The 15,033-nt window shown below is 37.7% G+C and overlaps 1 protein-coding gene across 16 annotated transcripts in view; it reads left to right on the top strand.

The window, feature by feature from the left end:
* The window catches only part of SUGCT (succinyl-CoA:glutarate-CoA transferase), a 782,676-nt gene that overhangs the window by 662,377 nt on the left and 105,266 nt on the right, over positions 1 to 15,033 (top strand). For 2 of the 16 annotated variants that reach the window (XM_070466759.1, XM_070466816.1), the window contains one exon: positions 1,596 to 1,838. The exons of 13 other annotated variants lie outside the window; for them this stretch is intronic. In XM_070466759.1, the coding sequence (XP_070322860.1) occupies positions 1,596 to 1,607 (12 nt within the window). In that variant the 3' untranslated portion in view covers positions 1,608 to 1,838. Of the gene's footprint in view, positions 1 to 1,595; positions 1,839 to 6,997; positions 7,069 to 15,033 lie in introns of those variants that run through there. One more of the 16 variants, XM_070466787.1, reaches the window with a different exon arrangement.

Below are 15,033 nucleotides of genomic sequence, written 5' to 3' on the forward strand. Positions count from 1 at the left end.
TATTCTCTGTACTTCACTCAAACACTGCTCACACACACACACACACACACACACACACACATCCTACCCTCACCTGCCAGCAAAGATGGAGTAGGGGCTCTAGAGTTCTGCCTTACCCAACTGAAATGAGACCCTTTCCAAAACGCACACCCATAATAGGGTGGTGTCAGAAAAGCCCAGGTTGGGAATTGAGTTAGGTTTTGTGTTTAGTCATTGTGTCTTAAAGTGGGTGAAGTGAAAGTTGCTCAGTCATGTCCAGCTCTTTGCAACCCCATGGAATAGTACATGGAGTTCTCCAGGCCAGAATACTGGAATAGGTGGCCTTTCCTTTCTCCAGGGGCTCTTCCCAACCCAGGGATCGAACCCAGGTCTCCTTCATTGCAGACGGATTCTTTACCAGTTGAGCCACCAGGGAAGCCCAGTGTCTTAAAAGCCCCCCCCCCCCAAATAGAGAATTTGAAAGAGAAAAAAGTCTTTTATATTATAATTCTATTGATTAAAATATAGTAATAGAAACTGATTTTTATCATGTACCTTTTCTTTCAAAACATTGCATTAGGTTTTATACTGATCAGCTCATCTAATCACCATAAAATTCAACGTAGTAGATGTGGTTTCCAAATTTAACAAATGAGTAAAGAACAAGTCAGTTCTTCCCTGGTGGCTCAGTAGTAAAGAATCTGCCTGCTAATGCTGGAGATGCAGGTTCAATCCCTGGGTCAAGAAGATCCTCTGAAGAAGGAAATGGCAACCCTCCCAGTATTCTTGCCAGGGAATTCCCATGGAGAAAGGAGCCTGGCAGGCTACAGTCTATGGGGTCACAAAAGAGTTGGACATGACTTGGAAACAAAACAACAACAACAAAGAACAAGGCTCAGAAAGGTTAGGAAAGTGTTCAAGTTTCTTTGATTACTAAATGCCAGGGGTAAAATTCAAGATCAGAAATGGTTGATCCCACAGACTGCCTTCAAATAATGTTTATCTGTATGTATATATGTGTTAATGTACTACAAATGGTTTCTCCATCACTGAATTTTCATTACTGTTGGGTTATTTTTAGGTATATACTAGTATAAAAAACTAAATGCTTAATTTTAAGCTGACATATAAAGAGGAGAGTTTTATTAAAATATCTTTTCTCTGAAGTTCTGATTCAGATTTAAAGAACAATTCCAGTGGATAATAAAACAAAAGGACAAACAGTCTAAATTATTTTCAGACAAAGAAAAGTATTAATAAATTCAGTGCAATAATGAAAGAATCAAAGAATATTATGTCATTGAATCTTTACTTATGTGCACAACTCTGATCACTTTACCTTAGAAAAATATAAATTTGAGATATTATTGGTGATTTTTTTAGGAACACTCTTTAAATTATAGGGTGCTGAATAAATATTTGAGTATGATCTATTTTAGATAGAGTATTCTATTCTGTCCTTAGACGATGACTGATGGTCATTACATCCATCTCTAAGCAATGAGTTAAACTGCTTATTTGATGCTGTCCTTTTATTTGCTAGTCAAAGGATATTACGAATGATTGAAAGGATTTATAAAATGAGGTGGCTAAGATTTGTTCTTATTTGTTTCCAGCTGAAAGCCTAATATACTTAATGTTTCCAGGATATGGAGGAGCTAACAGATGTCAAAAGAGCAGAGAAAGCTATTTTGCAAAGATCATTCAAAAGCCAAACAAAAGTCTTTTCTCTTACAAAATTCATAAACTTTATTTATAAGACATTAATTATATTTGACAGAAAATGCATTTGCTGTTTACATAAAATGTATCCTTTTCCTTTTCAATTAAGAAAATAAAAGTTGTTATGATAAAGGTAAGACCACTGGATTAAAATCAGTGTAACATAAGTTTGTCTTCATCAAATAACCATTACTGTAAACTATTTGTGTAACTCTTTACTGTCTATAAGTAAAGTATTTTGCTTAAAGATGGAAACAAAATAATTAAAAATCAAAGAATGTTTTTACTCGCTAGTTTGCTTAACCATATTCTAACTGATCTGAGCTTCCAAGAACTAACATTTCGTGCTAGATGTTTCATGCCATAAATATAGAGACTGTGGATTTACTTTAGTGATCAGCAGTCTGTAAGGCTTGCTAACTGGGTCAACTTGGTATGCTCGAAAGAATAACCATAATGTTGCACATTAGAATTTTAAGAACAAGATGGTAGTTGGAAGGAATAAATTTCTTAATACTGTTTCCATAGGTCCCATATAAACAAATAGTAGAATGTTGGCAATTTTTTGCAGTCAAGGCCAATGTTTAATAAAGGCAGGAAAGCATAAAAAATGGAAATATTATTCCTGGATTTACATTTTATCTTACCTCTATCCAAATTCTTACTGTTAAAACAATCTAAAAATACATTTAAGATCTCACCTAGCTGCCACCCTGCTCTTATAAACATGCTACTTTAATGAATTGGTTTGTTTCTGACAGCTACTCCCTTTGGAATTAATAAAAAATACTATGAATACAGCACCTAATTGGCCTTACATGCTTCTATATTACTTACCTCTTTTGTTGGTCTAATCTCTCATTTTTCTGGGAAAATTCCTCCCACACACTTGGAGATTGAAAAAAACCAATCTGATCCTGCCCCTCTGGCCACACTTGATTGGCTAAGGGTTGACCTAAGATGGATAAGTATGAGGTATTACCACAGAAATTTTGCAAATATAATGGAATAAACAGTTCCTATCAGGTGACCAAAATGGCATTGATTTAATTTTTTAAGTCATATTAAATCTATATATCTATCTTAAGACACATCACGACTAGAAATATTTACATGTGCTCATGCCTTAGGATAGAAAGGAGTAATGTATATTAAAGAAGTTTTAATCTGGAACAAGGCAAGAGTGGTTAGCTAAAGAGTTTTACAGAGGCATTATCATCTATGCATTTTCCAATCCTGTCCATCTCTGTCAACCTCATCATCAGGAGGCTCTGAGGCCAATGACCTTGTCCTCAACACTGGTCATTGTCACTAGACTTGTATATTATGAGTTTGTATTGAAAACCATCCCTTCGGTGAGAAGAATGCTTCAAGAAAAATCTTCAACTGACCTAACTCCCCTTGTTCCAATTCCACATTCACTGGCAACCTGTCAATTCACCCAAAGAAAATATGCTGATAGAATGTATTGGATTTAAGGTAGCCATTTGGTCCATGTGACTGTGGTTACCGATGCAAACTGATAAATCCTCTTCTTGTAATTATGTTTCCATGTAGTTGGCTATGGGCTTCCCCACTGGCTCGGTGGTAAAGAAATCTGCCTGCAATGAGAGGAGCCTGGCAGGCTACAGCCCATAGGGTTGCAAAGAGTCGGACACCATGAAGCAACTGAGCACACACGCACATAGTTTTCGATTATGAAAACATGAATATTTGTGCCCCATCTGACAGCTATATACATTAAGGAGTGGCAGCCTGGTGTCTATTTCAGCCCTATAGGCAGTTTTATTTTGAGTATATCTGCTTTCTTGGGACAGAGAGAAAAGAACCACATGTATGGAACCTCAGGTCTTTTTCTGGGTCTTTGAAGCACAAGGCTGGGTCTAGCTGGAATTCCCTTAGACCAGTGATTTTCAAACCTTTCTGTATAAAGATCACGTAGAGTTTGTTGAAAGTATGCTTCCTGTACTTAGGATTCTGATTCAGCAGCTCAGGTACAGTACAGCTAGCCATATTTTAAAAAAACACTTCCAGGATGGTTCTGCTGTATAGCCATGTTTGGGAATGACCACCTTAAACTTTATCTTTCTATGATATTCAAATGTGCTTCTTTTTACTGATTTTTAAAAAACAATAATTAGATTTACTGAGTTACCACAACTGTGGGTCAGTAAGCATTGGTAAATGTTCTTGGGGCAGCAGCTGGCTTCCGAATTTACTTTTTATGATTTTCCTTGTTTGTTGGGTCCTCCTCCCTCCCTCCATCTCTCCCTACCCCTCTGCCAAAGGATTTCTTTTACTTTCTTGTAAACTCAACCATGAGGCTTCCCTGGTGGCTCAGGCAGTAAAGAATCTGCCTGCAATACAGTGAGATCCAGGTTTGATCTCTGATTCAGGATGATACCCTGGAGAAGGGAATGGCTACCCACTCCAGTAGTCTTACCTGGAAAATCCCATGGATAGAGGAGCTTAGTGGGCTACAGTCATTGGGGTTGCAAGGAGTTGGACATGAATGAGCACACACAAACACAAATTCAGCCACACATGTAAACTATTTTAAAAAGACAGCCAAAAATATCTTTTATCGAGATGGTTTTACATGATAGTTAATCCATCTGATTTCCATAAACAGAAGTTCCAGTTCTTAAAATTTAATTAAAACCTTTTTTTTCATTCTCCAATTTTATGCTACAGACATTCAAGAAATACAAAAGTTTACAGCAATCTTAATATATGGGCATACATTGGAGATACTGCAGGTTTTGTTCCAGACTCCTCCAATAAAGCAAATCTCACAGTAAATCAAGTCATATGGATTTTTTTTTGTTTATTAGCACATGTTAAAATTATGTTTATACTGTATAGTAGCTTATTAAAGGTGCAATAGCTTTATATCTAAAAAACAATATAAATAGTTTAATTAAAAATACTTTATTGCTAAAAATTGCTACCCATTATCTGATAATGCAGGGTTGCCATAAACTTCCATTTCTTTCTTTTTCTTTTTTTAATTTATTTATTTTTAATTTTTTTTATTTTTTCCATTTATTTTTATTAGTTGGAGGCTAATTACTTTACATCATTACAGTAGTTTTTGTCATACATTGAAATGAATTAGCCATGGATTTACATGTATTCCCCATCCCGGTCCCCCCTCCCACCTCCCTCTCCACCCGATCCCTCTGGGTCTTCCCAGTGCACCAGGCCCGAGCACTTGTCTCATGCACCCAACCTGAGCTGGTGATCTGTTTCACCCTAGATAATATACATGTTTCGATGCTGTTCTCTTGAAACATCCCACCCTCGCCTTCTCCCATAGAACAGACTTGTGGAAACTTCCATTTCTGAAAAATGCATTATCTTCAAAGTGCAGCAGAGCAGAAAGCAATAAAAAGAGGTATGCCTGTATATCTTTTCCAATACCATTATTATTATTTATTTTTACTGGCGAGTAAATATATACCTTGTTATTTAGTCACTAAGTTGTGTCTGACCCTTTTGTGACTCAATGGACTGTAGCCTGCCAACCTTCTCTGTCCATGGGATTTCCCGAGCAAGAATACTGAAGTGGGTTGCCATGTCCTTCTCCAGAGAATCTTCCTGATTCAGATATTGAACCCACATCTCCTGCATTGGCAGGCAGATTCTTTACCACTGAGCCAGCAGGGAAGCCCAAATATATATCTATAATAATACTTTCCAAAGTGAGTTCTATAGAACACTAATTTGTAGTATATGGTCAAATAAGCCTGGGAAGCACTGAGTTAAGCAAAATCACAGATTTACTTGGTGAAGAAATTGTGTGGCATGTAATATGCTTGTGCATCTTTGAGAATAGGCTAATTCATAGGATGGGTGTAGTTCCTGAGCCACTTGATGAAAGCTGGCCTGAAGTGAAAATGACCTCCATAGGACCGAAGAAGTAGTTGATAGCAGAATCAAGATCAGAACCCAGTTCTTCCAATCCCTTCCTCTTTCTTGTGACAGTGGGACATTCTGTAAGTAGCTGCTTGTGAAACAATTTTCAGTAGTGCCCCATCCTCAAGCTGAAATGCTTTTAGAGCCTGTCTTCTTTCACTAAGTGAAAGAAACATTGGCTTGCCTCCCAACACCAGCTAAACAGTAATGCTCCAGAAGTTCTTTAAGGAAAATAAAATCTGAAGTAGAAAAGCAGGGTTCAAGATCTTGAGCTGAAGTAGAAAATCGTTATTTCCGTAGTATTTCCATTCAAATCAGTGAAGAGACATTGTTATCTTGTCTGATTTTTAAGAGAGTTTCTGCTTTCTGAAAAATCATAGTTTTTAGTTGGCAGGGGACAAACTCCCAAGAACAAGTTGTGACAGAAAACTTTTTTAAAAACTGCTTTTGGACTTCAACCAGTAGAATGTGCACAGTTTCTTTCTTGACTGTTAGTGTAGCCTTCCTTCTATTACCCAGAAAATGGACTGTGGGAACTAGGGAAGGTGAAGTGCAATATTATTTACATTTTTGTGCCAAAACATTATGAAATGAAATGGTCAAGCATTCTGAGTGAGTGCAGCCTATGAAAATTAATAGGAACACTTTGAATATGTGATCTTTTACTTGAAGCAGTAGAAATGAAAAGAGCCTTGTCGAGGTAATTTTTTGTCCTCTTTTAAATGTTTCTTCTTCTTCTTCCTTTTTTTTTTTTTTTTTTAACACTCTCAGTTGTTTATAATAACCCCTTTGGATCTTAGACCTCAAAGTTCTTTCCTTTCAGAATTTCCTTTTCTCTGTTTGTCTGTGTACCAAAAATATTTTCAGGGAAAAAAAAAGACGATGACTTGAGTCCAGTAAATACTAAATGATGTCTAATGGCATTGAAATAGGACAATGAGGGTGAGTATTGGGTTTGGAATCCATTGGTTGGTGTCCCAGTTAGTCATAAATCCATGAAAACAAGGTGATATATAAAAGATATTCCAATGGAATGAGCACATTCTAGATATTTTAAGGAGAGAACGTCTAGTTGAAAGGTAAGAATGACATCAGTATTTCTGAGAAGGCATTTTGTAAGGTGGAAACTTGGTAGATTTCTGCCTTAACAGGAAGCATATTCTGGAGAATTCATAATACTGAGAAAACAGAAGAAGAAGACAAAAAGAAATATTGAACTTTTATTCTCTGTTAGGTTCCAAGTTAAGCACTGGGCATGTATCATTCATTGTATTTGTACCTCAAAAGCTTAGAGACTGCTTCTGTCCTATTTCATAAATGATGCTGAGAGAGCTAACAAGCTTGAGTAACATGTTCAAATTTTATACCCTAAATGCAGGTATATGCATTCTTTTTTCTGACACCACAGCCCTGGTCTTCATCACAAAGCTGTATTGACTTGTACATCAGGTGTGACTACACGTTATATTTTTTTTATATCTTTGCCATCTGGGGGGAAGGGTTTGACTTTATACAGTGAAACAAAACCAGTGAACCAATGAAAGTCTGGAGCAACTAGAAACCCTCTGTAGTTTGAGCATGAAGAAGGTCCTAAGATAAAGGATGGCAGCAAAGGATGAGCCCATGACCAGTCCCTGGGGATGAGCTTGGGTCTTCCTGGAAGTTGAACCTCCAAAGAGCAAGTCAGGGTAGATCCAGGGTGGACTGGGATAGGAGCAAAATCATAAGTGAATCAGGACATTTCTGAAAAAGCTTTTTCTACTGGTCATAACTAAGTTTCCTCAATTTGTAGGCCAAACTGAGGGGGTCTCCCTTAAGTCCTGTGATAACTTTTCCTATGTCTGATAGGATAGAGAACAGAGTTGGTGATACACAATTTAATTCTATGCATTTTAGGCTAGTTTTATGAAATAACACAACATAAACTGATTTTGTAAACTCTAAAACTGATCTTTGCTTATCAGTATTTAAAGTACATAGCAGTGGGTTATCATAACAGCCCAAGTTGAAATGTATACCTGTCCTATTTTCTCACACACAAAAAAGCCCTGCATCCTGGGTAAGTTCTAATAAACCAATTTTTCATTTGGAAAATATGACCACTCTCTTCATAATACACAACTCAGTTATTTCAGTTTCCTAACTCAGGATCTCTCAGATTACACTGGTTATCTATCCTCTGAAGTCTTTTCCTCTTTTTATACTTATTCTCTGAATTACTGACTGCATCAATCGCCAAACTGCTTCTTCACCCTCATGCCCTACATCCATCTGGTCAACAGGATACTCAGTTCCAAGTCCTATACAGCTCTCAAATTTATCCCTTCAACTGCATCCCTAAATTTCCCATCCTATCTACCTGGTAGGCTAATAGACTTTCTCATGTCCACTGTTTGGGTTAGGTGCTGATTCCCAGCCCAGTTTATTGTTTTTAAGCTTCCAGCATTGCATGATAAAAAGCATGGATCCCAGAAGAAATGGCCAGGGGTTGCTTTGCTTAGAAGAGGTGATACAAGTAAATGGGAAGTACTTTTAGGATCCTCTGCCTTTCAGTATTAGACTGGTTCCCTGTATACCCTTTACCTACTGAACAGAATTCAAATCCTATAGCCTGGAATGTGAAGATTTCATAAGCGAGACCCCACCTACCCTCCCTGCCTGTCTTGCCCCACACTCAAACTCTTGCTGCATGCATTAGCCCCTCAGACATATTTGTTATTATTGTACAGATGTCTGATTTCATGTTATCTCATCTGCTCAGAGTCCCTACTTCAAAATACAAGCATCAGCAACTTTGGTGGAATCCCCAGGCACACACAGATTCTCCACGCTACCTTATACCCATTATACTTCCTCACACTTATCAAATTGTGTTGTAATAATAACATGCTATTATGTCTTCCTCTCTATCCAGTGACTTTCTTGAGTCACTAGACATGAATCCCATGTTCTTTTTATCTTTTATCCCAAGTTCTTTGCATAAAGCTTGGATCAATAAATGCATATGTTGAATGAATGATTTGCTAATATTAATGAATTACAATGAATGACTCTGGCCCCTTTGATACAAGTTCTATTGTTTTTATGTGGTGTCCTCCTTCAGCAAAATATTTCGAGATCTCTACAAGTGATTAAATAAAAGAAAGCAATCTATTTAGGATTGCTAAGGTGGAATATTAAGATACTGAGAAGATATAGGGGAAAAAAATTAAGTTAACCATAATAAAAGGTAAAGGCAAAATTCACTGCTTGTTGACAAAGCTTTAATTAAAACAAGAAGTGAATCCTAATCTGTGTTAGCAAATATTACCTCCTAGTACTAAAGGGTAGCATTTCAAAGTGTTTTGGTGTCTTGGATTTTAGACAAAAATACATTATTTCCTCTAAAGCTATAAGGTTATAATCTCATCATTTATTTTCTCTTTATCTTACATGCCTTGTGAATGCTACTTAATCTATCTGGGCATCCTAATTCTTACCTTAAAGTGAGAGAAATGAAACCTACCTCATAGAATTATCATAATTATCATATGTAGATCCAAGGAGGTAAAATGTCTCAGTTCCTCAAATCCTGGCTGCCATAGTTAGCACTTATTAGTAAATGATGCTACTTTCTTTTGTTTAAAAAAAAAATTATTACATGGAATCTATCCCCAGGGTATTAGGTTCATATATGGATAATAGCTTACCATTCCTTATTACAAAGTACCTAGCAAATTTTGCAAATCTCTAGCACCCTTGCAAATCTCGAGCACCCTTGCAAATCTCGGCAGATCTTTGCTGTAGGAAGATGACTGTTAACTCTGTGGATGTCAGAGTGTCCACTCTAGTGGAGTGGTTTTGTTCCACTAGATGCCAAGACTGTGGGCTGAAGAAACCCATAGCCACTTTGGACAAAGGGACTTCTATGAGCCAAAGTGGATCCTAGACCCAAACAAATCTTTAATCACATCTCCAGAATCCTAAAAGATTGCCAGAACTGCCTCTCCATGCAGGGAGTAAGGAGCCAACTCCGACCTTCTCTTTGTGCACCGTAAAGCCCTCTGGATCTCCTAGAACTGGTCTTCTGACTTATCTTCACACTCAAACCAAAATGTTTGCATCATAACCGGCATCAAGTCTATTGCCACATTTTGATAGATATGCTTAGGAATAGCATGCTACTTTTCAAAACTTCTAAAGAAAGGGTATGAAAAATATCCTGTGTGCTTTGTTTGAAATATTGACAGAAGCATGTTTTCTTAAAGAAAATTATCTAAACAACCAGAAGAAAAGATAGGGGAAAGGGACAGACAAGGGTGGATTGTCTGATGGTTGACATGTGAAACCCTTTACCATTCATAAAATATTTAGGTTATTTGAGCTAAGGAGGAAATTGCAAAGGATTAGGTTTATAGCACTTGACCACATCTCAGAAGTGCTACTCTGTAAAACTTGTCAAAGACCAAAAAAAAAAAAAGAAAAGAAAAGAAAAGAAAGCAATCCCATTAGGAAACCTGGGTTTTGTATACTGTCGTTTATTACATTTGTCAGTTGAAGCAGTAAGGATTATGGCAGTAGATTTATTAATTTTTCAGAAAACCTGGCATGGAGAAGCTTCACCCTTGGCACTAGCCCGGGAAATGTGGTGAAGGTAGTTTGTGAAACAAGCAGAATACTGAGTACCCGCCGCGAAAAAGTCATTACCACTGCAAACCTGTCAGAGGCAAAGCCAGGTAACAAATTTAGAAAGGGCTCTCTTCCTGAAAATCAGCAAGATTTTATTCAGAATCTTTTTGGTCTCAAGGAACATTCTTTCTTAGCACATGTGTGAAGGTGGCTGTAGTCACTGTGGCCCCAGAAAATGACATTGTGCTCCAGGAAAATATTGGTTTTCATTTCTAACATTCAAGAATCCCTGTCATGAGTGTTCAAACATTCATTCTTGGACTTACTCCTTTCCTTTACATGATGGTGGGGGCTGAGCTCTCTGACAACCTGACAACCTCTTGCTAATGTCCCCTGTCCTGATCAGTAGGGGTGGCTTTGTCAGGGTGTCTGTGGTCTGGGGGCATTACACTCACGGCTTTTAAGATCTTTGCTGCTCCTGCTGGATTCCACAGAGACCAGGGTTTCTCCTTTTTTCTGCCTCTGCTCACCATAGGTCTAATTTTCTCTATTTCTTCATTTTCTACCCAAGAACATGCACAGGGTATACAGAGGGTGCCATACTGTGCACAGAAGTTGTGACTACAGTGTCCTAAATTTACAGAATCTGCAGTTATAGAATATTCTTTACTGTATTTCAGACATTGTTTTAAGCCCTTTACAAATATTAATTAAGTGACTCATATAGTCTCTACACTTTATGAGGTAGATGCCATTATCACTACAACTTAAAGAGATGAGGAAACCGCGACAGAGGTAGGTAGACAGCTTGGCTAAGGTAGCACAGCCTGTAAGTGGAAGCTGGCTTCAGGTTCAATGAGTGGCAGCTGGCTTTGTGTTCCGGACTCCCCTGCTACCTTATCTAGAGCAGTCCCAAGGTGCTGGTCATATGTGTTTCAGATGAACCAGACCTACTGTCCACATGGAGGATGTTTATGTTGTGAGTATAAACAGGTGAAAAGGGGAAGACAGCACATCTAAGGAAGTGCACAAATATCAAAAATTTCTAAACACTCTCTTGGATGGAGTAAAAAAGATTTAAACATTTGGTCCTTATACTTGGGCATGCATACACATCAGTCTTTGTACTTGGACATGTATAAACAAATTTACTAATTTTGCCCCCACTTGCAGAAGTTTCTTATTCAGCATGTCTTGGATCCTGGGGTCATCTACATTAATGTAAGCACTCTCAAACAATTCAGAGCATCTTGAGGGTGTTTGAGATATATTTCATTTCAGACCTGTGCCTTGTACTCACAGGCTTGGTTTAACTCAAGGAGGATGGAAAGAAATTAAATTTCATCCTAAACATCTCCCATGTCTTGTTGGAGTGTCCTAGATAAGAAACTCTATAGAACACAAATTCATCTTCCTAGGCAGGTTTTCCGTGGACAGTGAAGAAGGGGTTTGGAGAAGCTGGCAACAGTGAGATAGTCTGAAATCTTAACCATGAGAATGAAGACTTTTTTCAGCAGAGACTGCCCCTTCTTCTGGGAGGCACAGCAGAGGGCAGTGTGCTCCTCTCAGGAAGTGAGTTTAGAAAGGAAAGCTTGTGGGCCTTTCAAATTGGGCCGAACTTTCAAATCTTTTTTATTGTATATGCCCTGGACATAGGCATGTGCTAAGTCACTTCAGTCGTGTCCGACTCTTTGCGACCCCATGGACTGGAAGCCCGCCAGGCTCCTCTGTCCATGGAATTCTCCAGGCAAGAATACTGGACTGGGTTGCCATTCCTTCTTCAGGACATAGGAATAGGGGGAAAAAAAATAACCCCAAGGATGTTATGTAACGTATAGTTTATCAGATTCCTTTAAGCCGCTGTGATCCAGGATAGATATAGTGAAAAATGCCCTCACAGTTGAACTCGATAAGGGTTTGACCTCACACATGAGCCAATATAGCTCATTTGCACAAGAATCAACTTATAGTCTTGTATCCCTTCTAGCAAATGTAGACATAGTCTCAGAGAAACCCAATCATTAAAGTGAAAAGAAAGCAGAAACTATTTCCTATGACATGAATTTAAAGAACAAGCTTACTCCTGCCACCCTGCCTGACCCCTTGAATAGAAACAGTGAATTGAAGTGGAGTAAAATTAAGCTAAATAAGAGGAAACAGTGAAATTTTGTAGACTGTGGAATAGTCTCTCTGGGAACATTTTGGAAGCCCCATCACTTAGTCATTTCAAACTAGACCAGACAAATGACTTGAAGATATACTGTGAGAGGCAGTGTTGTAGGGAATGGATGAATAAATTTTTTTCTCTATCCCCTGTGGAAATTTCCTCTGGTGTCAGCACTCGCTCCCTCTCTCTCTCTCTCTCTCTCTCACACACACACACACACACACCCCACCACTCACTTTCAGATTGTCTCCTTTCTGCCTTTTCAATTTGATCATCACCAAAATAGCATTTTAAAACCCCAAAAGCCTCTTTCTATTTCTGACTCTATGTTTACTGTCTATTCGAATCCCCCTTTTCTTCATCAAGGATCAGGTTTTCTGTTCAGACTGTAAAATCTTTCCAAGTTTCCTATTGTCGTCTTGGTGTAAACACCTTCCCCCAATATGTCCTAGTGATTCCAAGGAGCAAGCAGTTGGGCTTCCTTTCTGAGACCCATTGGGGAATCAAGAAGATGACCCAAGTCCTGTCAAGTATGGATATGCATAAGCTGTACATTTCATCAGACTCATTTAAAATACCCACCAAAAAATCACTGAGCCTCCCTGGCATCCCTTGAGTAGCATATGCTTTCATGGCTAGGTGGTCTAGGAAGCACAGTATTGAAGAGCCAGCTTCTTGCAAATTCAGAGCTCAAAGTAGGGTATTCAGTGTAATCATTTCCCCTATTTCTATTCAGAGTTCAGCCCACTTTGTACCAAAAAGTATATAAATGACTGGATTTTATTTACTTTTTTGTTCCATTTTGTGTTTGCTACAATAAGAAATTTGAATAAACGTAAAAGATTACTGATGGCTTTCCATTTAAACACGTGAACTTGCACTCCCTGATTCTGGGAGGGTAGAAATTGGTTCATGTTTCTTAAAAAAAGATATTTAGTCCAGGTTGTTGATCACAATGAAACAGAATTAAAAATGTCAGTTTTATATTTTCAATGGTAATTTTTTTTGGAAGGCAAAACTTTTCTGTTCTACTTCATTCTTTTCCTTTTTCTTCTTCTTGCTGCTTGTGGTCAAGGTTAAGCAAGACTCTCCACTTGATCTTCTGACATATAATAGGAAAATAAAATAATTATAATTATAATCATGGTAGTAATAACAAAAAGCAAGTACATATAAGGTAGTTATAGACATGCCAAATATTGCTGTAAGTCCTTCATTGGTATTATTCCATTTTATCCTCACAATGATTCTATAATGGAAAATATTCTCATTTTACCCATGGGAAGATTGATCTTAGAGAGTTTCAACTGCTTAAAATTATACAACTAGTATAGCAGGAATCAAGCCAATTTTTTCTGACTCCAGAGCCTGTGTCTTTAACTACCTGCCATATGCCTCAGAAAGACACATTTTCATTTAAATCTTAATGAAATCATTATATTTCCTGTGGTCCCCTCTTCCTTAATGTAGTATCTTCCTATTCCATCCTCAAGCAGGAAACAAGAATGTCTTCCAAAATAATATTTTTGAACTTTTAAAAATAGTAGACACTTCTTATGACTTTTGGCCAGATGTTAAAATTGTCACACACATAATATAATCATGCAAATAGGGATGGAGTTTAGGTGGCCTAAGGAAATCAAGCGGTAGTTCTAAAGAAAATCATGTGGTATATTGAAAGCCATTTTTAGTATATTCATGCTATTGCATTTGATATTTAAAAAAATTGCTAAAACATAGTTGGTTTACAGTGTTGTGTTAGTTTCAGGTGTTCAGCAAAGCATTTGATATTTGTTAAATACTAGTTTTATTCGAGAGTATAAAGCATACCATTACAATCCATAGAGAGAAAGATAGTACACTGATTACATTTGTTTTTAGAAGATGAAGAAAAGAGTGATTTTTATGACTTTTTATACCTGGTCATTTAGAAAGATCAACTTCACTGTGTGAAATATATTCACTTTCCATGTGAAAAGTCCATATAGTAGAGTATATGAGATTTTGAGACAATAGTATTTTATTCATTGTTTCAAATTTGCTGATCATAATCATTTAGGAATTGATGATTGTCTGGGAAAGAAAGGCACCTTAAACCTCATCTTGCTTCGAAAAGGTTACACATTTTGACAGCAGTGCACACCTTGTGCAGAAATATAACATTGGACTTAAAATTAGAAAAGAGGTGCTGAGCAAAAATTTAAGCAAATGTTGAACAATCAAGTATTGATGTATTTGTTTTTTTCTGCTTGCCAAATAGAATGTAGACTCCATGAGAGCAGACACTGATGATTTTTAATTACTTGCTATCTTTCTCTGGAGAAGGAATTGGCAACCCACTCCAGTACTCTTGCCTAGAGAATCCCATGGACAGAGTCCATGGGGTCACACAGAGTCGGACATGACTGAAGCGACTTAGCATGCATGCATGCACTGGAGAAGGAAGTGGCAACCCACTTCAGTATTCTTGCCTGGAGAATTCCAGGGATAGAGGAGCCTAGTGGGCTGCCGTCTGTGGGGTCGCACAGTCAGACACGACTGAAGCGACTTAGCAGCAGCAGCAGCAGCAGAAAAGTACATGGCACATAAAAGATCCTTAATAACTATTTCTTAGATAATGTGAACTTTAAGATAAGGAA

The sequence above is a fragment of the Odocoileus virginianus genome, chromosome 1 (assembly GCF_023699985.2).
Source record: "Odocoileus virginianus isolate 20LAN1187 ecotype Illinois chromosome 1, Ovbor_1.2, whole genome shotgun sequence".
NCBI classification, from domain to species: Eukaryota; Metazoa; Chordata; class Mammalia; order Artiodactyla; family Cervidae; genus Odocoileus; species Odocoileus virginianus.